The 27,019-nt window shown below is 44.6% G+C and overlaps 1 protein-coding gene across 2 annotated transcripts in view; it reads right to left on the bottom strand.

The window, feature by feature from the left end:
* Positions 1–2,921: 2,921 nt before the first annotated feature.
* The window catches only part of LOC128072553 (calponin-3), a 55,393-nt gene continuing 31,295 nt past the window's right edge, over positions 2,922–27,019 (bottom strand). Inside the window, exons 1-7 of one of the 2 annotated variants that reach the window (XM_052666461.1) lie at positions 24,274–24,417; positions 7,864–7,985; positions 7,343–7,409; positions 5,900–6,037; positions 5,330–5,446; positions 4,528–4,674; positions 2,922–4,031 (exon numbers count right to left, since the gene is read on the bottom strand). In XM_052666461.1, coding sequence (XP_052522421.1) covers positions 3,684–4,031; positions 4,528–4,674; positions 5,330–5,446; positions 5,900–6,037; positions 7,343–7,409; positions 7,864–7,985; positions 24,274–24,330 — 996 coding nt within the window. In that variant the 5' untranslated portion in view covers positions 24,331–24,417 and the 3' untranslated portion in view covers positions 2,922–3,683. Of the gene's footprint in view, positions 4,032–4,527; positions 4,675–5,329; positions 5,447–5,899; positions 6,038–7,342; positions 7,410–7,863; positions 7,986–24,273; positions 24,418–27,019 lie in introns of those variants that run through there. The other variant, XM_052666460.1, reaches the window with a different exon arrangement.

Raw genomic sequence — 27,019 nt, forward strand, 5'->3', positions numbered from 1 at the left:
GTTTGTAGTTGGATTGTGTCTATAAAACAATTTTTTATGGAGTCCACCTTGTTCTGGCAGAGGGTAGCTCCAGATTTTATTCAGTTGAGCATGATTGTATTCTTCCTTTTAAAACTCCTTTAACTGTTTGTTTGAAGTGAGGTTTCAGGTAGGAAAATTACTTGAACCAGGGATTTCAGTGTAGTACACATCAGTGTAGGAAGTAAGACACTGCTGCAGGTAAGTGACTCAAATGGTCCATAATGGTCTCGTAACAGAATAGCTTGCTAAACCTTTGATTAGTCACAGCTTGGAAGTGACATACAGAAAATCAAAGCTCATTGGTGCTCTGAATGCCAGATCTGTTTTCATCTGGATACTTCGTCTGATCTGCTGCTGAAAAGAGTTGCCTGCCAGGAGATGCTCAGAAATACTTGCTTCTGATTCCTCTAATATGAGCCGCTTCAACAAGTCAAAGGATAAGTGATAGATGATGAGAAGGGAAAAGGAAGATTAATTAATTTCTAGCTGGTAGGTGAAGTTGGATGGGGCCCTGGACAATCTGAACTAGTACTTGATCTAGGGGCTGGCAGCCCTGCTGGCTGGTGCAAGGGGGTTGGAACATGGTGATCCTTGAGGTCAGGCCATTCTACGATTCTGTGATTTTAAACACTTGGGTATTTCTGGTGCTTGGGATGCTGAATGAACAGTAACTCTCCATTGTTGAGAAAGCACCACAGACAAGGCACTGCAGAGGGACAAAACCTTTCTTCTTCCACACTAAGATTGTTTCCAGGTAACGGTGTCTGCACAGTGTAAAAATTTTATCAATATACAAAGCAGGGCTTTGAAGTTTCAATTACTACAGAATGGAGTTTTCTTCTGTTTGCATTCATGCTTATGCTGCATGTCTTAGCCCCTGACTTGGGAACTTGCTGAATGGTGGAAGGAGGGGACATTTTTAGAAGTGTATTCCCATTTATAGATTATCTGTATGTTGGACAATCTCTAAACGATTTCCAGTCTCAGAGGTTCTTTGGTTCATTGCAATTATTGATTCAGTATCACTGCCCCCAGTGCAGCTGCTGGGTGGAGAAAGGACTTCTAGATGATTACTAAGTTCGTTTTGCTTTTGAAAGAAGGAAGTTAATGAATTTCCCAGTTAAATTATATTTGAGTGTATTTCATGTAAGCAATGTTGTAGCCAAAGAGTTACAGCTGTGACAATCTCGTGGTTTCAGAGGATAGTTCAGAGTGCATACCTTTTAACTAAGTTAGTCCTTTTAACTAAAATAGCTTTCAGGTGTGACATGAGACTTCCTAATCATACACATGCTGCTAGTCATTATGTCAACAGCCTCCAAATGAAGCATTCCTGCCTGCCACAAATCCTCACCTGAGCTTGAAGAATAAATAACCCTAACAGAAACTGGTTGCTGTTCTGCTTCCCTGTAGGATACCATGGTCAGGCAAATAAAGCAGGCTGAAAGTAGAGCTCCTGTGAATGCAATCAGATAATTGTCCAAGCTGCTTTAGGCATTCGCAGTGCCTACATGGAGAGCAGCCCAATAGTGTGTGGAGCTTTGGAGTGATCGATGCAGTTTCCTGCAGCTACAGGTGACTGGATTCGGAGGAATTGAAGGTATGATTGTAATTCCCTTAAAAAAAGAGGAGCTGGAGCTATTTCAATATCAAGAGAAAACTACATATTGCAGCAGGTTTTAAGCAAGGCAGTTTGTATTTGTTTGGTGTCGTCTTCGAACTCTTAGGTACCCCTGGTGAGTGACAGAAATGGGCACACGGAACTGTTTGTGTGCCTTGTGCCTCCTTTCAGGTACATATAAAATAAATGCGGGCAAGTAGTTCAAAGTATGTTCTGGCTTCAGGAAGAGCAGGAAGGCTTTCAGAAGAGATCCTGCCTTTACCCAAACTACTGAAGTGTTTTGTTGTTAATCACAGTGCTGCTTTTCAGCATCTAATACCCTAGGTGTAAGTTGCTGAATACCAGTATCTTGAAGGGGACAACAGCATAGCTCAGGAAGAGCAGGTCGAAACAGACATCTTGGTCACTCCTTCGCCTAAGGCGCAGGGCTTGGACTGACGATCACCAGAGCTCCTTTCCAACTTAAAATTCTATGAAGTAAATAAGCTTAAGTCTTATTCAACAAGTCATGTGAAAGTCAAATCACTACACCCTAAGATAATATGAAGAAATGGACTAATATTTCTAGTCTTGAGGGAAGAATCCTTTTCAAGTCCACTGCTTGCAGGTACGAAACACATCAATATAAATAACTTTAAAATACACAGCAAGTAACTTTCAGATATCTTCTATTCAGTGACAGTACTGCCCACCCTCCAGCAGAATCTTGTTGTTTTTTTTTTTCTCCTCCTGTTGCAAGAGCCCAGGTGAATTAGTACAGCCTAGCTGCACTCTGGCAAGCAAGAGTTTCCCACTTAGGAATAAAGTTCTGCTATTAGTATCTAATGAACTCAGACCACAGACCAGCAGGCATGCGGATCTGGGTATCTCATTACATACTCTGTCTTGTGAATTCTGCAAGTGATGGTATGAAGGTTATAGGCCAAAGGAGAGGCAGAGTTAAATATCTGTAGTTCCTCATTTGCCTTGAGAAAGGGGCAGGGATTTTGTGAACTTTGAAGGATCTCTAGTCATAATCTCACAGTCACGTAGAGGGGAAGTGAACTCTGCTATGAAGGAGCTACATTCCTTTCTTGTTAAGTCACTGTCACTCACTCCCAGGACATTTTTACTAGGCTGTTAGATTAAATCCTGCAGAAAAGAAAGAACTTGGATTGCAACAGACAGCAGTCCTACATTACCCTGAACACAGGCAATGATGGTGATGATTTGGGAGTAATTTCTATGCTATCTCTTCTTTAATGATGGTAGCATAACAAATGAGACGGGGTCTTCAACATACCTTTAAGAAAAAATATTTATTTATAAAAATACACTGGGATCAGTTTGAGAAGTGTGGCAATAAATACAGTTCAAGGAAGAAAAAGCACTTCTACATGGATATATTATGGCACAGTATAAGGTAAATGCACCATCAGACATGGGACTTCCATTGGCTCAAGACTTTGTACAAGCTCCCTTTTTAGTAAGACAACTATTTCTAAGAGTTTGGTCAGTGTGAGTAATGGAATGAATTTGAAATCACAAATGCACACATCTAATGCAGGACTTACCATTAGCAAACAATACTTTAAAAACATAGTAATGAGATTTAAATCACTCACATGATGCCTTAGGCTTAATTGGCCAAGACCACATTTAACTTTGAGCATTAAATTCTTTGATTTCATCTGGAAAACAGAAAAGCTGTAAATATGTAAAATGAAGGCTTAATGTGGTATGTAAAAACCTACTTAAGTAGATTGTAAAAATGCATAGCTCCTTATTAGAAGACCTGGCTGTACAAGAGCACTCCCCCTTTCACAGTATTCCTTTTTACTTCATATGCAGTTATTGGTTATGCTGTAGACTACAACTGTTACAGCACTAAAGGCAACTAGACAGGGAAAGGGCAGAGAAAGAAAAGAGGAATGTATGTAAGGCAGTATTTCTTTAGGTACATTAAGTATAGTCTGTAGGAAAGACAGGTAACAATTCCACAAGGCTAGTTTCGTTCTTACTGAATAAAATAATGGACTAATACTGAGCTTCAGATGCAAATCTAGTAATCAATGCCTTGGTCACTGTACTGACCATGGTAATCTCTTTGATAGTCATCTTGGTACTCTCCGTGATAGTCGTCTGGGTATTCTGCCTGATAATCGCTATCGCTGATTTCTGACCCGTTAGTTCCTGTTCCTTGGCTGCCGTTATGAATGACGGGTTCTGTAGGTGCAGCACAGTACTTGGGGTCGTACACTTGCCGTCCAAGCCCATACACACTCATTCCCTTCTGTGAAGCTACTTTGTTGGTGCCCATTTGTAATGAAATAGTTGAGTTATCCACAGGTTGCAATATGTGCTTCTGATCATAGATGTCTCTTCTGGTACCTGGTGCCAGCATACCAGCCTAGTAAAACAGGATTGTAGAGGTTCAGTAAGGTCACGAGCTGTGATTACGAGGCCTGTTATTACAAGTTGTACAACTCACTGGAAGCGCTAGAAACTACAAGCACAACTGAACAGCAGCAAGCGTTCACTAGTAAAAAAGACCCTGCTGAAAGATCAATTTAATCTCTCTCTTTAAAAGGAAAATGCTTTGAGGTGCTGCCCAAGATGTGATTCTAGTGCTTAGTTAATGCTGGAAACACAGCTGTGGTTTTCTTCTGACGCAACACAGTCAGGTGAAAATTCTGAAAGTACAGCATCATTTTTATGCCTGAAGATTTCCAGCACAAACATACCAGTTAATGATGAGAAATTTAAGTTGTTCAATTACTGCATAGAAGGACGTTTGAATTGTACTTTCTTGCTGTTGTCAGCAAGACACTTCTGCTGCACTCTCCTCGCTTGCCCAGGCTGAGTGCTCAATCTTTTCTGGAAATGTCACACATAGTCCTCCTTACCTGACTGGCTCCTTTATTAGTGCCCATCTGTAGGCTGATTGTTGTCTGGTCAAATGGCTTATCAGTTTGCATTTTTGGATCGTAGAGATGTCTTCTAGTTCCATAAGCAGTCATGCCTGCCTGACTGGCACACTTATTGGTGCCCATCTTTAATGGGAGAAGGAAGAGGTGGACAGAAAAAGTGATTTATCTGTACAACAAGACAGCGTAAGGAAACAAGTACAGTTGCTAGCTGTGATAGCTGACAGAAGAAGTAATTCCCACGTGTGTTTTTCTCATCTAGCTTGATCACGACTTGTAATAAGTTACCACTTCTCCATAATGAGCTTCGAAAGAGAAAGTAAAATTAACAGTCATCCCAAGGCATTTCATGACTGGCATTTGTCCAACTGCATATACAGTAAGAAATAGATGTGTGTATCAAAATACAATCATCAGCTTCTACCCTGGACAGTACAGACTCAGTGTCACTGCCAGAACTTGTCTACCCCAGGAATTGTACAATTTTGTTCAGCCTCCTTTTAAAGCCACTGTCAGGGACCAAGATGATACAGCTAATATTAGCTAATCTTTTCCTCCTTATTGCTCTTACTACAGATTTAAAACAAACACAAAAACCTCGGTGGTCACATGAGCATATAAACTCAATCAGCTGCGTACAGGAATTAAAACACCACACCTCCTTCCATGACAAGAATATGCTGTAACAGTGCTGTTTTTGTTTTTTTGCATTAAAAATATCCCTGTTAATTAAAACAAAGTTGTTGTGAAATGTAACTGCAAACAAGAATTTCACACTTACCTGTAGGCCGATTACACTTTGACCAGCTTTTAGTTTTCCTGCATCAAAACTTCGTGCTTGTTTCTCAGCATATTTGACACCAATATCAATTGTAGTATGAAAGCCTTTGGTTTTTGCCTATTTAGGGAGACGGAAAATAGAGTATTAAGCATTAAGCAGAGTTTCTGTGACTGGAACGCTTTCTTTATAGCGGGTATGGAGACCTAGGCTGACAGATAAGCTGACTTTGTACCTGTCCTTGGTCTTTCAAGTGATGCCATAAGCAGGATTATCTCATGAGAAAATGTGGTGTCAGGGGTGGGAGGAGAGAACCACTTCTGTCACCATTTGAACGTGCACTCTGAAGCTAAGATACCTAAGGATCTTTGTCAGAGTGAGAAGGATAATCTGTGGGGATTAATGTTCTCTTGTGAGCCTCCCTAGTTCAGGTCAAAAATCCTAACTCTTAATTCCAAGCTTTTGCTCAAGGAATGACTCAGGAGCAATTTCTGCAGTTTCTCAGACTCCCAATACTATTGTCCCCTCTTGATAGGTTGGACTTCTGCCAGCGCCAGAGGTACAAATACTTACCAGACCTGCTAGTGCCACGAGAGTAGTCTGTACTTGAGTCATATTTCCATTTTCAAAAAGATCATTGGCTTCAAAAATATCATGTGGCTTCATGCCATAGACTTGGATCGCTTTGATAAAATTCCCAATGTTCTCCAGCTAAACAGAAACAAAAAAGCCCTTTTGTTATTCAGTGTTTTGATTTGAAAACTAAGTAACTAGTTTAAAATGGAACTTCTTGGTATTGGCTTCGTTTCGCTTTTTTACACACATTCTTTGCCTTGTGGGAATGGAACACCTCAGTTGGCATGGTTAAGAGGAACTACTCAAGAGTTTGAGATTACTTTTGTTAGTTTTAATGTGGACTTCAGAAATCAGACTGAGTTTGTCTATCCAGCATCTCTCCATCAGTATCTGTTATTTTGATGACAAAACTCAACTGTGTCCATTTCAAGAGAAATCCTAATTCAGAACTTCAAGAATTGATTGTAAGATAATTAAAACATAGTTATGCGAGTAGTAAGAACATTTACTCTAGTCTGAAGGTGCTGTCCTGCTCACCTACTTGGACAAATTCAGAGAAGCTTTTGGGTTTTACTAGCAGTGTATGCTGTAGAAACTGGGAAGTAACATGGAGTATGTGAGTAAGGACAATCTCGCCTTTCCTTCAGGAGTCATGAGAGAGATTAAAATCCTCCACTGCATTTCTTAGCGTTCAAGACAATAAAAACAAGAGACTCATACAGCAGCAGTAAGTTAGACTCAATGATAGTAAAGGCGAAAACCCTTCAAGTACATGTTCTAAAGGCACGTTGGTTTTGATAGTCACAAAGGGGATTTAAAAAAAAAAGTGCAAGATACATTAGCCACAAAGACCAAACCTGGATGTACTGAAGTCCAATAGCTAGTGTATTTATTTGTTTTTTCTGAGTTCTGTTGCAAAACATGTCCTCAAAGACTGTTCCCCATGAGCCCTAGGGGTTTCTCAGGAGGATGCTGCACAACAGTGACCTCGTATATCCAGGTAGAGGCAAGCTGCTGACCTGCAGAACTGCCCAGATGGAATATGCTAGCTGTCTGGCGTTAGTTAGGTGTTCTTGTTTGGTTGTTTGTTTTGATTTCATTGTATTTTCTTTAAACTTGGAAAAGACCTTGCTATATGGCTCGGTGTTCTTCCTCCACCTGAAACTTCATTTGTTAGCTAAAGCATTATTATGAAATATGTACAGTCAGCTGCCATTTACGAGCCATCTTAGCTGTTAGAATTGCTTTCTATGAAATGATGTTCACATATGCAGTAACCTCACTCAACTGTTGGTGCATGTATCTTCTTACACATGTACAAAACTTGATGCTATCAGGATTTAAAGCATAGACATTCACAGAAAATTTGTTAATGGAAAAGAACCATTTGGGGGTTGGAGGGGTTAGAGGTATAGTTTTGGGTTGTTTTTTTTGTTTTACCTGGTGCCAATTTAGTTTTGATTGATTAATTTTCTTCACTGATCCTGGCTGCAGCTTATTTATAAGCCTAGGGAGTGAAAAAAAGGGAAATTCTTAAACAATATATCTCATCCATATACCATCTTTGCAGGCATTATATAATATTTTCAATGACACTCTGTTAGTTGCATTAGTTTAATCAGAATGCTTAGGCTTTTTATTTATACAGCGTGCCTCGCTTAGACCTCGGTCTGATACACCTAACAGACAAGTCACAAGAATTGTTAGAATTGTTGTGTGCCATTTCATTATTACAAAAAAGAGCTTCATCATTACATTCAGATATATTTAGAAATCTTTGCAGAAATATAAAGGAGGTTTGAGTTAAATTCTGATTCTTCTCCACAGTTTTAAAATAGCTGTCTCCCACCCTCTACTGCCAGCTATCTTTGACTCCCATTGTTGATGTGTTTGAAGGAAATCCATCTGCATTCTGCAAATGTAGAAAACTGCTGAAATAAGGTTACTTGATAAATGCTTACTCGCATAAAATGATGCCATCTTTCAGTCCCAGCTGAAAGTTTGCACCAATGCTCAGGCCTGTAACCTCTTCTATCCAGTTACGCAGGTCTTCTTCTATCTGGGGATCATACTTCAGGGCAATCTGTAACACAAGCAGTCACAAAGTTACTTCACAAGAAAAAACTGCAAGTCCTTCCCTAAGTGTTTCAGAGAGTACGTTCTAGCATCTATCCAGTACTGTATTTCAGTATCAGGGTACAGTTTTTGTTCCTCTTACTGTAATGGTTACGGCTTTACTAAATGTTTATTTGTAAGTACTCCTTTGAAGCACTTGACCAGTTCTCCCTACTGTAAGATTTGTTAGAACTTAAGCATAGTCTTTAGACAGCTGCAGAGGAATAATGACACTGTTGAAGAAGTATTTTACACATAAGTTGCACTTCAGCAGCAAGTAAAAACTGAAACAGTAGTTTATAAAAATAAAAATTCCAGATTTCCAAACCATCAGTACTACTGCTCCAATACAGATTTCCAGGCGGGAACTTACACTTAATAGGTTTGATGTTATTTATGAGAAGATTATAGTGGATTTTCTGCTTTAGCTAGATTATGACTAATGGAGATGGATTGTTAGGTTTTCTCCATCACCACAACACCAGCAGTTCCCTTTTTGGGGACTTGGGTGGTTGTGTGTAGTGACAGGGTCTTTTGTTGGTTTGTTGTTGTTTTTCTTCAATTGAAGAGTCAGAATCCCTAATGTATCTCTTTTGTTTGGGTTTGCTGGGAGACTCAGATGGAACAAGCAGAGATCTGGTGTCTTAATTGCAAGGTTGTTGCAAAGCACTGTTATGTTACAGAGAAAACCTGCAACAGTCCTTGGAATTCAAGGCATCAAACAGAGGCCAAGAGTTGTCAGCAAGGTGACTCTAAAAACTCCTTTCCCAGACACTCAGTCTTCATCAGTCAGTGTCAGTTGATGCTGCACGTGCTGCAAGACAGTGGGAAGCAGCACGCTCGAATCAGGCCAGCAGGGGCCAAGTTCAGCTCTGCTCTTTGTTCCCTGCTCCACTCAAAGGATGCTGAAAAGCAGCTCAAACTTCCTTTGGCTAAATCTGTTACTTCTTGCAATGCTCCCAACATGGGCAATTTGGAGAAAAGAGTTCACGTCACTGAAAGCAATCTTAGTCCTACATAACTTGCTCCTTTTTGTGCAAACAGAACAAGTTATCCAAGCACGTGATTTTATGTCACAACTAACCTCCACTGGTGCACAGGTTGGCAACGCTTCTCTGTGTGCAATACAGGCTGTCCCACCTGGCACAGCAAGCAAGGCTGGGGATGAGCGAGCTGCCCCACCAAGGCTGAGCAGCACCTGCACTGCTGCTTGCTGACAGTCCTGCTGGCCACCGCTTAATTCCTTGTGGGAAACTTGGCCAAACCAGTCACACGCAGACCTGAAGTTTCATACTTGATGCAGACTGTCTTAGACTTGGGCTCAGAAAAGCTAGGTATCAGCAACCATTTTATACTGCAGGAGATTGCAGTTCCAACCTACGTGAATTACTTGGATTGAGGCAAGTACTACATCTTGGCTAGCATTGCTCTCCCCAACTCCAAACCGACCACACTAGAAATCACACAGTATGCCATTCTCTTCTTTCTTCTAAGGGAATGGAAAATTCCTATATCTCTGGCTTTACTTCAGAAATTTATGTGAGGAATATCTATTTTCCTTTTCCTTAACTGTTTGTAGCAGTGCTGCTGTGGTGCCTAAGTTAGAGGTCAGGAGAATTCCCTCATTGATCACTGTGTAGAACTCTGGGCAGCGTTCTGCAAAAGCTCTGAGTAGCTCGGTGCTCAGGCCAGTGGTGGTCTGCCATCCTCGAGCTCTCTTTTCTCATAGCGGAGAAGAAAGCTCGAGTAATAAATACTGCCCAGGATAAGGAAAGTGATTTTTTTAAAAAATATCTTTCTGAAGTTATAAGGTGAGAAATGGACTAGAAAAGTTAATTGTTAAGTTCACAGCTCCACAGGGAAAGCCTCCACACCTTTGTGTTTCTTTTTTAATTAATTTTAAAGAAGATAGTCGATTTGCCCTTTAGTTTAATGCCAGAAGCAGCACTACTGTGTTTTTAGTGATTTAGTAACAGTACAGAGCAGGCAGCCCCTTTTGCAAGGGGCCCCAGCCAGAAAGATTCATTGCCTCAAAAATGGCGATGAGGAAGCTGGTTATTGTCCTTCTCCTTCCTAACCTGGCACTCAGCTCACAAACTAGTTTCATGGTTATTTTTGTTTCCTATGGAAACACGGCGCGTGTGATCACACCCTGAATCTGTCTTCCTGGTAACATCAGAACAAGCTACTCAAGTTCTGCCAAACTCACAGAAGAGCTGCAGTCATGGACGTAACTGAGGACGTAACTGAGATTTTGTTTCTTTGTTTTTTGAAGTATTTTGGGCAATGGAAAAAGATCCCCAAAGTCTAAAACATAGCATCATATCATTATTCCACACTGAAGAATACACAGAGACCTTATTAAAGTGCCCAGACAAAATCTGAAGTTACAGGCACAAAGACAGGCAAGTTTAGAAAAAGAAAGAACCTGTATGAAGGTCAGAGCATGGTATGCTCTGATACTCCACTGAGCAGAGAGCAGGCAGTTGGGACTGGCTGTGTGGATGGAGACAGTTTGTGCCACATTAAGATCACAGTTCTAACATGCACACCATTCAGAGAGGGGCCAGAGCAAGTCTCTTCCTCTGTTCTTCAGTAATAGAAATACAATGACTGTTATGCTAGCTGAACATTCAGGTGATTTGTTTTGCATTGGCTTAAAGACAATGCTAAGTGATAGTTTAGCCATCTGCAGCTGAACTTATTGTCTCTTCCTCTTTGTAAGTAAGGAAATAACCAGGGCACAAAACTGATGTTGCAGAAAAGTGGTGATTCCACTTGTGGCTGTCTTTGCAAGTATATAAAGGGAAACAATGGCAAAAATTTTCCTCATTTAATATCCATTCCATATTTGAGATCACAAATGAGATGAACACTAAATAACTACCCCCATTGCTTAAGGTACTTGAAACGGATGGGATGGAATTTCATCCTGTCTCTTGAAAGATATTTACTTTGTTGGAATACTTTACATCGTTTAAGTCCTCAGTTTCTCAAGCGGTTTTAAAGTATGTTGGGGTATCACTACTGTGCTTATCTACAGATGGGGAAAAAAATCACATGAGGAAACTTGCATTTTTGGCACCGAAAGCATTACTATTAAGTCTGCTCATTTTCTGAATTGTCTTCAGTAAGGTACTGAAACTTGTTTGACTTAAACATGGCAAAGGGTTTGATGTCTTTAACAGGCAGGCAACTAGGTTACTGAATGTCAGGTGGCAGTGGCAGGTTTTGTGAATTGTACTTGATCTGAAAAGATAAAAGATGTGGAAATTCAGAATTCGGGCTAAGCAAGAGGGGTAAGTTAAGCTGGGCGGGCGCTGGGTCAGTGCTACTGGAGGGGAGGTGTTCTGCTTGCTTTGGGTTGAGCTCTGTTTTACTCCTGGTGTCACAGTTAGAAGTTACATAACACTAAACAAGGGAATACTTCATATTTTCCATGTATCTATCAGTTGTTCCAGCCTTTCTTTGATTGCTATCTGTGAGGGGAAAGTTGGAAGCTTTGTTACAAATGAAATATTATGGCTTTTTCCATTACTACAATTCTACATGCCATCATTTGATCCTTTTTAATGCTGAACTTTCATGGCCAATACTTAAATCTTGTATGTCCACAGAAGAAGACACCTTCTAGTAAAATGAAAGTGGTAGCTAAGCAGCTCATTTCAAAGAATTCATCATCAGTGCCATTAGAAAAAGCTGCTGTTTCAGAACCCTGTAGAAAAGATGAAATTGAAGCAATGGATATAAACACTAAAATGTGATTTAAAACCAGATAACAGGATGCCAGCTGTAAATTTCTTTGTTTTGTTCTGATAAATCTTGAAGGATTCATAAAGCTATAAATGCTGCCGCTTTTGTAGACACTTCTGAGGTACAGATGTAGTTGTTAGAAATCTCTCTGAGACGGAAGTCTATGCAAGTGGTCAAAGCCAGAAATGCTGTGTGGTTGTGGGAAGAAGCAAGCAGGTGTCACTTGCCTGTTAACGAGCTCCTGACTGCTAGGCCAGTTTGTAGTGTGAAGAGTTGGCTTCTGTTTCAATACAGAAAAAGCTATGTAAAATTTGGAAATTAACAAAATACAAGGTTTTTTTTTTTTCCATTAATTTTAAATAGAAATGGGATAGCTTCCTAATAGGTAGCCTTCAGAAGACTGACATTGTATATTACCTTGCTACTGGAAGTCACAAGAAGAGACTGCAGAAAAATTAGGCTCAAAGCTGTCCTTTTGGACTGTGTTCACTTAATATACAAAATAAATTAAAATTACCCACTCATTTTTAACTCAAGCTGTACAAAATACTTCAGTTACATCCCTGCAAAACACTCCCACTGTGTCTGAATTGTTGGGAAGGGAGGTTGAAATTTGGAAAATTTCTGCGTGCTTTACAAGAACATTTGGAGCTTGACTCTTTTGCACCAGATGAGATCACAGACACTACCTCTGACTTTTTCCTGAGGTTCACATACCTTTAATAATACATTAAAGTTGTATTAAGAATATAAATTTTAATTCACCAGAAGCTGTTTCAGATGCTTATGTGCTTCTGCTGCTGTAGTGTCTGTCCTGTAGAGCCAGGATAGAAGAGCGCCTCATCAGTGATGCAGAGGAACAAGCAAAACCCAGGTTTATTAATGCAGTATGAAATTAAACTAAAATCTCTCCTGCCATCTTTTCTTACAGATCAATTAAAGAAAGCACTTTACTAACAAAGTGATGTGCTTCAGTCTTACAGGTGGAAGTCTTTTGGCTTTTGTTTCCTAGATTTGTTTTTTCCTTTGTGGAGTGGAAGGAGGGGAGGGGCAGAACTGGCTTTAGAACTTAGGACACCAGTAAGTCGGTCCTTCCTGCCTTTTACTAGGCAATTCCTGTTTCCAATGCCAAGTTTCATCTTGGAATGTCACACACAGATAACGCTAAGCAATCTGATACACATACATTTATGCCAATATCCACATTAGGCTTGAGTCCTCGAGTAAAACCTGATTCCTCTACAGCCTTCACAATTCCTTAGATGTGGGATGAAATATTTCCCGGTGATAGTTTACACTGATTCTTCTTGCAGCATTTGATACTATCCATGCCTTCTTGTAATATGTTTATTTTGGCAAATGGAGAATTCGGGATTCTTGGAACTCTGATCTTCCTGTCTTGTGCTGTGCAGGTAGGACTGATCTTAAAGCATACAAACCCTCCCCCCAAGTTTAATACAAGACTAGCAATCATCACCTTATTTGTCAAGCACATGGATTCCTTGTGAAGGTAACTTTGCCTTTGTTTCAAAGTTCAAGGGCCACAGGCAGATCATTAGAGTTGCTCAGTGTGCCGTAGCGTGCTGAGTTGGAGAGATGTTAGCCAGTATTTCGCACCATAAATGATCTCATATGGACTTTCAGTTGTCCTTTCATACTAATCTTTTCCAAATTACACAGTACACACTGTACATTAAAAGCTACACCTGTGCCAAATCTCCAGTTTGAGTTCAGCTATCTTGCTGCTACTCTGGAAAAACACTGTAACACTTTTTCAAGATTAAGTTTAAACACGCTCCGCAGCTTTTACAAGTCACTGAGGCTAACAAACACACAACTCAGTAATTAGAAAGCAGTTATAAAGGATAAAGTCACCCATTGCCTTACAACAGCCGGCAACTGGTAGTGCTCCTGAAGCTTTCCCTTATGCCGCAGGCTGCGTGCCCGCGCTGCAGGGCTCACACGGCCAGCATGTGGCACACATGGCACAGATGGCACAGATGGCGCGAGGCACACTGCGTTCCAGGACCAGGCAGCACCTGAAGAAACTGATTTTTGTTAAAGTTGGAACAAAAGAAATGGGTGCCTGCCCAAGGGGGAGTGAGGCACGCTACAGCGCTGATCCCAAATGATTCTCCAGCATTCCAGCTCTTTGCAGCTGAGCTCCCTGTTCTGTTCTTTGTTTATTGTTCCAGAACGCGTTGCCAAATCTCTCTTTTTTTAAAGATTGTCTAAATTTACTTTTTTTTTTTTTTTAAATTATACACCTGAGTTGCAGTTGAAATTCTGAAATGTAAATAGGTCACCCTATATACTTAGACTTCAGATTCAAAGGTGAAGGAGTGTAATACTTCTTGTTGGAGCCAGTAAGTTTGCCAACAGAGCTTTAGTCACAGAATACAAAAGAGCATGATCTTTAAACTGAGACACAGAACCAACGGCACTGGGAAAATACAGAGTTATGATTTTATGGAAAGTGGGGCAGAAGAGGCAGTGAAAGGAACTCACCATCGAGTGCAGCTTTTTGCCATCTGAGCTACCAGCAACTCAGTGAACGTTCACCATAAGCACAAATTAAAATTCCCTATTAATTGCATGTACATTGATCAGAACTACATGTGAAAATAGATATCGCAGGATTGTACATAAGAAACCCAAAGGTGAAAAGAAATGCAGGAATCCAGATAAAAACTGAAGAGAAACTTGAAAAAATGAAAGCTGCCGTTAAGTATGCCCGGCTAATTGAGCATTTTTTTGTCATTATGGATTGTTTACAGAAAAGCAAGACATCCACCCTGTTAACACTAATGCCATTGTATCCCACCACTACCCTACCTAGTACAATTTTTTTTACAACTGGATCCATTTTGCTTCATGGTAATCTTGTTATTTGTAGCATAGTTGATAACTCAGCAACATTTCCTCTGTAAATCAGAACAATCTTTAAAAGAGAGATGGATGAGAATTAATCCAAATTCCCCGGCATTACTTCCACGTGCACCAGCTTAAGCTCTGCAAAGTAGAAGCAAGCCATGCCACACAGTTTCCATTCCTCTCCTGCCCAAGGCACCCGAGGGCACGCAGGGCTTCTGTTGCCAGAGCAGCAGGTGGGAAGAACGCGGTGTTCTGCTCCATGGCTGTGCAGGAGGACTTTGGGACTGCTCGCAAACCAGTCAAGGTGTTCCCACGTCTCCCCTCTATTGCTCTAACAACTCAGATTTGTGCCTGCCCTCAGACTGAACTGGTTCCCAGTTGTGCTGTGCTGTTGGATTACTGCAGCTCTCTCTTGCATTCCCATTTGATTTCAGTTTTTCCTCACATTCTCATTATCTTTTCTTGTCACAGCCACAGGCCTCTGTGCCTCCTTAGCCATCAGCTCTGCTTCCAACTGCAGCAACATCTGCTCCTGTCATCACACATTCTTCTTGATACTGAGGCCCTTTGTGTTGCATTATTTACTCTGTATATCGCTGAATACTTAAACTGTGTTCTGCAAAGAAACTCTGAGTAATATTCACTACCCATTATTTGAAATAATTTGAAATAATGGGTAGATTCAGGATGGATGTTAGGAAAAATTTCAAGTGTTGAAGAAATGTTCAGATGTTCTACTAAGGGATATGGTGTAGTGAGGAAATGGTGGTGGGAGGTGGAGGGTTGGAGTGGATCATTTTGGAGGTCTGTCCACCTTTGGTGATGCTATGATTTTATGAAATCACTGCACAATCATTACACAAAAAGCCTAAGAATATAAAGTTTCTTCTCCACCAGGGCAGCACTGATTCCACACGATGCATAAAGCCTGTTAGTTCCTGAGAAAAGGTTCTCCTTGCTTTTGAGCCCTGCCCAGTATTACTAAACTGATACAACACAGATCAGAGCACAGCATGCTATCAGTAACCAGAACAACAACTGTGTGGTTGCTGTTAGGCTGCTGAAATTTAGGTCCAGGCAGTCCCAGCGTGCTTCTGAGTGAGCTCACTGAGGCACCCACAACAAATACTCGTCAGGAAAATATGTGTTTCTCTACAGTCTGGGACAAAGATCCCAGCAGGTGACAGCCTGTCACCTGTTATACCTTAGGCATCTAACCGAATTTGCATCTCTATCTAAATCCATCTCTACTCACATCATACATACAGAACACAGCATAAAAAGATTGGAATCGGCTAAGAATCTAAAAGAAGATTAAGCTAGACACATGCTTAATTAATCACACAAAATGCATGACTACTGTACAAAGAAGCGTTATAAAGTTCAAGACTGCACTTTTACAGCAGCCGAAGTCCTTACGAAAATACCTACAGATTTGTTTGTATAAGCAAAACACATCCCTTGACTTATTTCTGCAGTTTCTTCCTGGCCAACTGATGTAAATCTGCAGTGAGCAAAGAGATTTTGCACCAAAACCAGTTACTGGTCCTTCCCTGCCACGTAACAGATTGCATTTTACAGTTACTGTCAGCTTCCTGCTAAGTCCTTTTGCCCAGAGTGACTGGCACAGATCATACAATCTCGTTACTGCCACTGGATATCAGTAATTAGTGCTGCTGGGGGTGTGCACAGCATCCAGAACTCTGGGTTACCACTACATAAGCTGTGGTTTCACTGCAGTGAATTCAGGAACACAAGAAGCAGTAAGTGCAGGGCAATGCCGTATTAAAATGATGTGTAAGAGAGGTCCCAACCCTGAAATATTTGAAGTTCCATCCTTCTGTAGAACAAAAAGCTCAGGTGCCATGACTGACCTCTCCCTTTGTTGGTCATGTTTGGTGCTAATTCTTTCCTATCCATCAGAAAAACAGCTCTTTGTCTCTGATTTTTAATCTTACTGTTTTTTTATTATTACTGAAACCTGCTGTGTTTTTTCAACATTATTGAAACCATTTCCATGCCATCGTTTGTTAACAATAAAAGGCTGCTCTCAGGACAGGCCATAGAAAAGGGACAACAGTCTTCTATTTTCTGAGAAAGTGAAGTGTACTCTTTACTTTTGTTTGGAAGTGATCTCTATGGTAATTCTGCAAGGTAAAGAGACAGTTTCTTGCAAAATCAAGCAAGCGTTTGGTGACATAGGTCTGAATTACACATGCTTCATTGGTTCAACACACGTGTTATGACCCAACTTCAGGCAGCAGCAGTGTGGCATTACAGGAGCTGTGGCAGCTCCCGGCTCTCCAGGCAGCAGGAACTGCAGCGTGCAGCCGCCTGCCCTGTGTGCTGCAGGGAGGGCTCTGCGGGGCTCCCCGCTCACTGCCAGGGCAGAGCTGCCTCTGTCTGAGCACCTGGGAGCAAGCAAATGCTGCCTGCGTCTGTTCGCCTTCTGCTCCTTGTTTCTTGCTTGCAAGACTCGTTGTGTTCAGTCAACTGATTGGAGACAACAGGAAAGTGCTTTTCAAGGAAGTTAGTCTCATTCAGGCATAACCAGGAATAAATTCAAACTATCTGTCTGCAAATAGGAGGCTGTAGCTGTGGAAATATTGACAGGAAAACAGAGAGAGATCTTTCTTATCAGGGAAGCTGTGTGAAGCGTTCGTAGGAGCGGTGTCCAAGCTGGGTGAGCTGGGGAGGTTTGTCTGGAATCACACTGTGCTCCTCCAGCCCTCAGCACAGCAGCTCAGATCCCACCCTCATAAAAACCTTTCAGAACAGCAAGAAAACTAAGGCAAGGAGATGCCAGAACAGTGTCTGCCTCGGGGGAGAGAAGGCTTTATAAAGGCAGCAGGGAGCTGTCGTTAGGTCTGCTCATAGCTACTCAACTCAGCACTGCTCTAAGAAAAAACAAGAGGTTGGCAGAGTTTGGCATTTGTTTGTTCATTTTAAGAAAACAAGAACCCAGAACTGCCTACCTGAAGGAAGTCACAATCACTGAGGAAGAACACTGAGTGATTCAAGCTAAATAGAGACAACATACATTACTGAGGCAATGCTGCAAAACCAAAAATATTTACCAGAAGAGAACGCTGCTGCTGGATATGGCCATACAAGTTAACAGTTGTTTAGAATCAAAGAGTTACGAAAGGCATTTTTAAGCAAAAGAGTCCCTCTTACAGAGAAAAGAAGGATTTTCACATGATCTCACTTAGAAAAAATCTGTTTCAAATTGCCCTACGTGTCCTGGCCTCGGGCCCACTTTTACTGAAGGCTTTTCCTGTACCATTCCGTAGGGGATGGGAATCTCTAAAAAGTTTTCCTTAAAAGGATGTGTCAGATGCACAGTGTATATGGTGTTACGGAGCTACAGAAGCCAGCAGCTCTGAATACAGAGAAGTTTCTATCCTTTACTCTCCAAGGCAAATCACAGCCCTCTACATTCCCTCTGAATTAATATTCTTACAGAAGGAGGCGAGGTGAAAAACCCACCGATGTGCCATTGTCCTGAAACAACGCACGCACGCACGCATCCATCTGCCTCCTACCAGTACTGACTGAGCACGGGGAATGTAACAGGGTCATTTTCTCCAAATTTCAAACTAGCCCTGAAACCACACAAAAAGAAACCAAAATCATTTGTACGATTTACACAAGGATGTGTCATTGAAATGCAACTTAAATTTTCCATTTTCTGAGACTGCTAATCGTATTTAATCATCATGACTTCAGGCAGATTTGATTTGCTGTCCTCAGAGGTTTTCTGGCTGTAGAAGGATGCAGAATTTAAACATTAACCACAGCAAGTGATGTATTTTTCTACCGCTAATGAAAGTTATACTAAGAAGTTGATGAATCCAGCAGAAATAAGGTTGCTGTAATTCATTCTGTAAATGTACAGAGCTTTGACACTGAAGGCACAGCCAAAGTGCTGCCTCAGCTTCAGCAGGACGCGATCTCCCAGTGAGAATCCCCGCTGCTGCTTCCTGCAGCCTGCCCGGCTCCACCTCAGCCCTGCTGCTCAGGAGTTGAACCCCAGCTGTGTGCTGCCAGTCATTGCCTTCCTCCCTGAAATGATGCGGTAAGCCAAGACGTGCTTGTGAAATCACAGCTGTGGCTTGGGCTTTACTTGCAAAATCACAGCCATGGCGTGGGGCTTTACACCCGACAGCGACACCAGGCTTGTGGCTCAAGAGCTCCTGCTTGAGACCATCCCAGGCAAGCTGTAAAATGTGCCAGGGCTCCAACTGTCAACGTGACGATGACATGCCAAGGATCACTGGGGACTTACACCACTAAGAAGAAAATGACCCTCATGCATCATTTACAGCAATCACTGCTGGCCATCACCAGGCAGCTGCCTGCTGGCCTGTCTGCACAGCCGGCAGCAATGCCACATGCAGGGTGGCTTGGGAGCAGAGACCAGATGCTGGGTGGCAGGTGCTCACATCCTGGTCAGTGGGCAAGGAAAATGCTTCAGTGCCAAAGCATGTGCTTCTGCTATCAGAAAGAGATGTAAGTACGGACTGACCGTCAGCTACACAGGTGTCACTGCTATCAGTTTATGCCTGTTAGCAGGCTTGCTTATTGCTGTGTCAGTATTAAAGCTGCTGTGAGAAACCTTCACTTGATACGTGCTCAGGAGAGCAGCACTGAGCAAGGGAACAGCCAGTGGGTCAGACACACGGAGACAGTGCCACGGACAGACAGCAAAGGGTGCAAATAAATACTGAGAGCGCAGTGAAGACTCCCAACTGCCAGAAGGCCTTCCTACTTTAAAACATCTAAACCAAGCACATACCTAAGGATGGGCACTAATGCCGCCGTAACTGGTGTGAGAACTGTGCACAGCCAGGATGCTCAGATACGTGAGGGTTTCTGTCCAGAAAGGGGCAAACGTGTGACTTGGAAGCAAAGGGAAGAATGCCATCATGTATTTTGTGGTACATAGAGCTGTTGTGCCAAACGTGGACTGAAGGCAAGTTTGGCTACCCACAGCCACAGAACAGCTATGGCTTGTAAACAGTTTTGTGTTGACTTTGTTATCAAAACCATACCGTTAAGTGCCATTTTCTTCTTACTTTGAGTACTTTCAATGTATCTGGTTTACAGATTTCTTCTCTAAATCTGTCGTGGAAATGTTCAGTGTTCCTTTTATCTTTGTACATCATAATTGTAAAGGAAGCTTGGGAACAGATATTAAAAAAAAAACAACAAAAAACCAGAGATGTTTGGAGATTAGCACTCTGAGATTTCTGGAAGAAAACCAATAAAGAAGAAAGTTATGAGTAGAAAATTTGAATGGGAGATCTGTTACTAAAGCCTGAAGGCAGCTGGAAAAATTTCACAGTTCTTTGGAAAAGCAAGCAGAGATTGGGCACAAAGAGAAACTCTGCAGTCCTACGCATGGTGAGCCTGATAGCTAGCCAGTAAGTATTCACCTCAAGATCTAGAAGCAATTATCAGAAAGCATGAATTAATTGGAAAAAAATGGAGTTTGGTGCTTGATCCCTTAAAGCCCTTTTGCTGCTTCCTCATTCTCAGCATATCTATTTCTACTGAAGTATTTCTGAGATCATCAAAATACTGGACTTTTCATTTACTCTCCAGGCAACAAATTGTGAAAATATATATAAAGGTGATAGTCTGATTTTATTTTAAACTAAACACCTATATTTAATTCAGAGCTTGCACATTAAAGCTATTATTTAAAAAGGATTTAAGAATAGAATAAAAGTCAGACTGTCCCATACAAGAGGATGGGAATGCAGAAACCTTATGCTCTGTTATCACCACCTGTGCTCTGACTGCTAAGTGCTCATTGCCCTGATACTCATTACTGCCTTATCCTTCATTTTTATTATGTCATTCTAGATAATGTGAGTAGAAAAACACTTCAGCAGAAGCAAATATGCTTACAGAAGGTTTCTAAAAGAAATCAGTGAGCAAAACTAGAGGTTTCCTAAAGGAAAATACCAAATACAAAGCGTGGAAGGGGAAAACTAAGTGTGCAGTTGAAACAGTTTATTCTAATGGTTACTTTTTAAGAAGGAAAGTGGTATTATTTCTATGTTGAAAGGAAGGAAGAAAGTGAAGAGGAAGGAGAGGACCTTTCAGACCAACTACACTCAGCACTTCACCTAGCTATCACTGAATTCCAAGGAGGTTGTGGATGCCCCATCCCTGGAGGCATTCAAGGCCAGGCTGGATGTGGCTCTGAGCAACCTGCTCTAGAGGTTGGTGACCCTGGCCATGGCAGGGGGGATAAAACTATATGATCTTTGAGGTCCTTTTCAACCCAGGCCATTCTATGACTCCATGATTCTATGAATCACTGAGGTAAAGAACCTGAAAGGCATAGTCATCTGAACCTGGTTCCCAGTCAAATGTCTGTTAAAATGTAACTCCTGGACTAAGAAATTAAATGTGATTTTGTCCTATAGCAAGCAAAACACCATAAAAGAATTTTCTCCTCAGCAGTTTCAGGAAGAACACAGTCATGCACCTAAGCCTGGCTGGTCTCGTGGAGCACAGACATTGCTCTATACCAGGCAGCTTCTGCTTGCCCTGAGAAGGAGAGCACGATGGCATTTTGTTCCCAGGGTTCCCCTGCCTGCTGGCCTCCAGTTACTAGGCTGCCCCCTTCCTCTCCTGCACTGCCAGCAGGTCACTGCTGCAGTGACTCCCTCCAGCTACTCTGGTCATCAAACACGCTGGAAGCAGTCCTGACCTGGGCTGGTTTCCTGACTGCAACAGTGCAGAAGGAATGATGGAGACCAGAGACAGCCAGTTGCCAGGACAAGTTTAACTCTGCACACACCTTACTGTGCCCATCCTCCCTCACACACGAACAGTGATGGAGCTGGCAGAGTACCAGAGGTGACAGGAGGGCGCAGATAAGCAGTGCCCTGCTGTGTGCTCACAGGAAAGGCAGAGCGGGAGGAAGCAGCTGAGCAACTCCGCACCTGCCCCCGTTGCTGTTTGCTCCCAGCCTTGCCCAGCAAGACAGTGCCATGAAACCTTCCGCTACCCCCTCCCCATTTCCTCTGTTAGCCATAAGCAGCTAACACCAGCCTACAGCTCTACTTCATGCTGTTATCATCTCAAGCTACACTAACTGTGGAGTACTGCAGACACTGCCCTGTTTCTTAGTAAGAAAACTATTTATTGCTACTACTATCCATTTAAATCAGCTTAAAAGGCTCCTTGCAGATTATTTGTTTGGGATCAAGTATCCTCTGTGATCTCACGTAAATAGGGAGTCAACTTCAAAGGGCTCGCCCTGCTCTGCCCGCTCCTGCAGACAGCTTCCTCCTGGCGGGCTCCCAGTGCAGATCCCATCTGCATGAGTGGAGGGGAAGGAGAGTGGAGCAGGCAACTGGAAGTAAGGAGCCCAGGTAAGGAGCAAAACAACAAAGGGGTGGAGCCTCCAGAGGGAAAAAAAAAAAATGCAAAAAAGACCTGAATGCCAAACTGAGCGAGGGTTTGAAGCTAGAAGATGGAATCTGGGGTATAAATTTAAAGAATGTCTTACACAGCATCAGGACGTGTTATACTCATCTATTCAAATACCACACCAAACAAAGGTCGCTCTCAACACCAACACAATGCCAAATGGGAAAATGAAAAACAGAAACTAAAACCAAGACAGCTTTTTGCTCAGCCCAGCTATCAAGCATGTCTGCCTTCTGCAGGGGAAACTGCCAGGACTGGCACCAAATGCTTCTGACATGGGCATCTGATACGGGCAGCGTTCAGCAGGGAGCACTGCAGCTCTGTGCACTGCACCAACACCACCGATAGCAGCACGGTGGTCTCCACCAAGGTCAATGTTTCAGAAATCCCAGTAAGACCAGTGTCAAAAAGGGTCCACTAGGAGCTGGAAAATGGATGTCCTTCTTCCAGTGTTTGATTTATGACACTGCAGGAGGTGAAAAATGGAACTTCTGGTCTTCACAGAGCTATTCTTGTCTAGTCCTCTGGATTGGGGGAAACAACAGTCAGGCACAGAGCTATGCAACTCCAGCTAGGAGGGATGCTGTGTATCTGTTCATATCATAATGCTTTGAAATGTGATTTGTTATGGTAAGAACAACATTCTCAAAGTTCCAAGCTATTTTTTTCTAGATTGTTTTTTAAGGGATGAATTCATGTCTTTGGAGTGCACGAACAACTTTTGAGGCTGTTCTGCACTGATATTTCCGGGACTGAAGAAGCCTACACAGAAACGGGAGCTGCCCACAGAGCCTGCCTCCCTACACCTGCACCGAGGGGAGTGATGAAAGCCTGCAGCTGACACCCTGCAGGGTGAAGCACGAGGCTCTTCCACCAGTGGCAAGGCGGCTTTGAGTCCTCCATGAGCATCACGCTCTGGGAGCCCCTCTTGGGAGGCCCTACGGAAGCTACTGACAATAAGAAATTGTAAGGAAAGACAAAGAACTTCCCACCCTGTCTTCCTACAGGCATCGCTGTTAGGCCAATGTGATTCTGTCAGTGTGTTTTCAAAGCAGAACAACATTTCCATTCTTCCCAACTCAGGGGCAGAAGCGCACACCTTGCTGTCTCTTTGTGCCACACAAGTGTGGTGGGGCAGCACCACAGGGCTCTCTGGCAGACATTCCCCACACAGCAGCAACCCACTGTGCAGGCACAGCCCCGCAATGCGTTGGGAATGGCCTCAGCACAGCCACCTGGGCACTCTGCACACATTTTGATGCTGCAGGTGGTATTTTCTGCTGTCCTCCCGCTTCTACTCAGCCACCAGCGGAGCAGGGTCAGGGAGCCGCCGAGGCCTGAGCCAGCCGTGTGGGAGATAAGTGGTTACTGAGCATCACGCTGAGGGCTGCTGCCTGGAGCAGACACACAGCACAGCTCATCCCGGGATGGCCACCGGTGTTTTTCTTACTGCTTCCCAACGGGCGGCTGTTCAGCGCAAGGCAGCGCTGATCAGCACCTTCTGATCCGTAGGACGTGACAGAAACAAATCAAAGCGACTCGGTGCAGCAACGCACAAAGGTGCGCACATCTACGCGCAGAACCGCGGCCAAAGGGAGCAGGGCAGGGCGGGCTCTCTGTTACGTTTTTTAAACCACAGCGCTGCCCACGACGCGCCGGAGCCCGGCCCGGCGGACCCTCACACGGCACGGACCCATCGCCGCCGCCGCCACCCCCGCGCCTTTGTGCCCCGCGGGCGGGGCGGGGCGGCGCGGGCAGACAATGCGCGATCTGTGCGGCGCCCCGCCGATTGGCCCGCGCCGCCCGTGCCCATGATGTCATGCGGGTGGAATGCGCGGCGCGGGGGGCGGCACGGCACGGCTGCGCCCACCGTCCGCCGCCTTCGGCCCGGGTTTGTTCCGAGGGCCGGGGCGCGGCGCTCCGCGTCAGGGCGCTGGGAGCCGGGGCGGTCGCCCCGTACTCTGTGCCGGCCCGGCCCCGACGACGCCCAGTCGCGCTCCGAGCGATGCGCCGAGGGCGGCGCCGATCCGGTGGCGGCGGGAGCGGCCCTCGTGCCGCGCCGCCGGGTGCCGGGCCCGTCCCGCTGCCCGCGATCTCCCCGCGCGCAGCCGCGCGTCGCGCCCCGTCCCGCCGCGGACAAAGGCGGACTCGCCCCGCGCTGCCGGCGCCGCCCGTACCTTGTTCTTGACCTCGGCGGAGAGCCCATAAGAGGGCCCCTTGTTGAAGTGGGTCATGTCCGCGGTCTCCCCGCTGCCTGGGGGCGCTGGCGGCGGGCGCTCGCTGCGGCGGGCTGAGGCGAGAGTCCGCCCGCGGCCGCGGAAAGTTCTAGTCCCTCCCTCGCGGCCCGGCCCCGCGGCCGTTGGGGCCGCCCGCGCGCCAATCGCGGCGCGAGGTGAAGGAGCCCCTCCCGGGACGGCCGGGGAGGGGGCGCCGGGCCCGCCCCGCCACCGACACGCCGCGGGCGGGCGCCGTTCGGGGGGAGCGGGCCGCGAGCGGAGGGGTCGGGAGACGTCAACGGGAAGGAATCCGCCGCCGCCGCCGCCACCGAGGGCAGCGGCGCGGCCGGTAATGCCTACCACGTGTGGGTCGGGGGCCGCGGTGCGGCCGGGCCGCCGAAGCGAGGCCGCTCCCGGTCAGGGGAAGCGGAGCTCCCCGTGGGGAAAGGAAGAGGACGGGCTGAGGAAAAGGGGGGCTCGCGGACGCGCCGTGAAAGCCGATCGGCGCTTCGGCGCTGCCGGGACGGCGCCGTCCTCGTGGCCCCGAGCGGCGCGTGAGCGAGAGCCCCGAGCCTGCGGCCGGCGGGCACGGCGCCGCGGGCTGCAGCTGGAGCCGGGCTGCGGCTCGCGAGCTCCCAGGCATTCGCCGACGGCGTGCCGCTCCCCAGAAATTACACGTCTCATCCGTTCCGAAATAAAACGTTCCCGATTAGCGCGGGGTAGTATTTTCTCGTTGGACGATCGGGTTTAAATTACGCATGTGAATCACGTTCAGTTTTTACTTTTACCTCATCTGATCGCGGCACGACTGCCGTTTGATGCGGTTCTTCTGACAGCCACGGGCCGCCAGAAGAGCTCCCAGCCTTTGGGCGGCCGCTGCCGTACCAGCAGTGAGCTCAAACCCCGCGGGAGGATCGAAAAGGGAAACCTTTGAGCGCGATTAGAAGCGCATTCTGCGTGGCTTCCCTCTGACCGCACAAAGCCAATGTCGGCGCTCGGACAAAGCAGCTGGGGCGTGCGGGGCAATCCGGCTCATTATGTGGAAATCTCTTATCTTTGCCCTATTTTTCCACATCCTTTATTACCGGGGCTGTTTGTATGGAAAGAGGATTTGTACAAGAATTATTCCCCACCTGAAATGGTAATCCTCTTTGTGACATTGTAATAACTTCTTCAGCAACCACATGTAATATCATAAACGTGTGCTGATGACTTCAGCTGGAAACCGGCAGAAATGAGCCACAAGGAGACACAATCTGTTTTCTTGGAAACATGGACTATAATCTTGCAAACATTCTTGCACATGAATTATTGTAAGCATATGTGTAGTCCTATTAAACTTCCCAAGCCTAAATTATCCCTTGTGTAATTCCACCACAATCTATGGAATTAATGTGGCTCAATGGAAAACTATCAAATACACATTTCTATTTGCACTCGGATCAGTGGCAGAGGCCGTGTAATGGGGCGACTTTGCAACCGGGCCTGGCCTGGGAGGGATCTTCTCTTTCCTACCCATCTGATCCTGATGAAGTGCCTGGGTTTAATTATCAGGCTCAGCTGGGAAGGAGCTGGATGGTTTCTCTGAAGGTTGCTGGGTAGAGCCACACAGCACGTAAGAAGTTCGTCTGGCAGTATGGCTCTTCTGGTGGGTTTCATCCTGGGGAGAGCAGAGCCCTTTGATGGGAGAGGGTGCTGCTAGCCACAGAGCTGGGAGAGAAGGTCCTTGGGGAGAGTGCACAGTTCTACCTGGAAAACTGGTATCTTCCTCTGTGGGAGCGACCCTGCTTGGGAGCTGCGTAGCTTGGGAGTGCTGCAGCAGGATCTGTGCCCCTTGGTGAAGGCAATGGAGAGCTGTGCTGCTGTATGACTGATGGAGCTTGCTGGTCTGCAGGTAACAGACTGCGAGCTGGTGAAAGAATGTGTTTTCCAGTAACTCAGTGCTTTAAGAAAGGGAATAAACTCTAAGTTTTCTGAGTCACAACTGTTCATCTTTGAGCATTGGAGGCAAAAAAATACTGAATTCTGAGCTGGTGAGGCAAAGAACAAGGCTGTGCTCCTGCATCCCTCTGATGTGCTTAACTGAAAGGAAAGGTGCTAAGACCAAGTGCAGTCCCCCTAAACTTGGTGGTGACTCTCCTGGGCTGCCCTGTCCCCTCTCAGTGCTGGTATTGTCAAATGGCTTGTCCTGTCCCATGGTGCTGGAGATGCAGCTGCTTGCTGAAATTTTAGCCTGATTAACTGAGGTGGGGGATTGAAGCTATTAAAAGTGCTGCAGATAGATACAGCTGGTGGCTGCAGCAAGGCTCACATCTCCCTGCTGGTTGATTCCTGTTCACAACAGCATGCAGTAGCAAACATTAAAAACTGCCTAATAAGAACTCTACAGAACAGGTAGTGGTGAACTCTATCAATAACCAGAACTGTCCTTCACCTTTCATTTACGAGGATTCCTTTTGAAAACAATCAGTGGTAAGTTATATAACATCTGCTGACCTCAAAGATCTATTTAAAACAGTGCTGTATTCATACAGCTAATTGTAACTATTCTGGAGGCTCTCAAGGGGCATGAAGTCCTGACCTCTGTGCTGTAATGAAGCACGGCACACTGTATGTATGCCTGTATGTCTGTTTTAACACACTGTTCTCATCCCACCTGAGACTCATTTGCCTTGTAGAACAATTATAGATGCTATGAGGTGTTTGT

The sequence above is a fragment of the Tympanuchus pallidicinctus genome, unplaced genomic scaffold, assembly GCF_026119805.1.
Source record: "Tympanuchus pallidicinctus isolate F22 unplaced genomic scaffold, pur_lepc_1.0 scaffold7, whole genome shotgun sequence".
Lineage (NCBI taxonomy): Eukaryota > Metazoa > Chordata > Aves > Galliformes > Phasianidae > Tympanuchus > Tympanuchus pallidicinctus.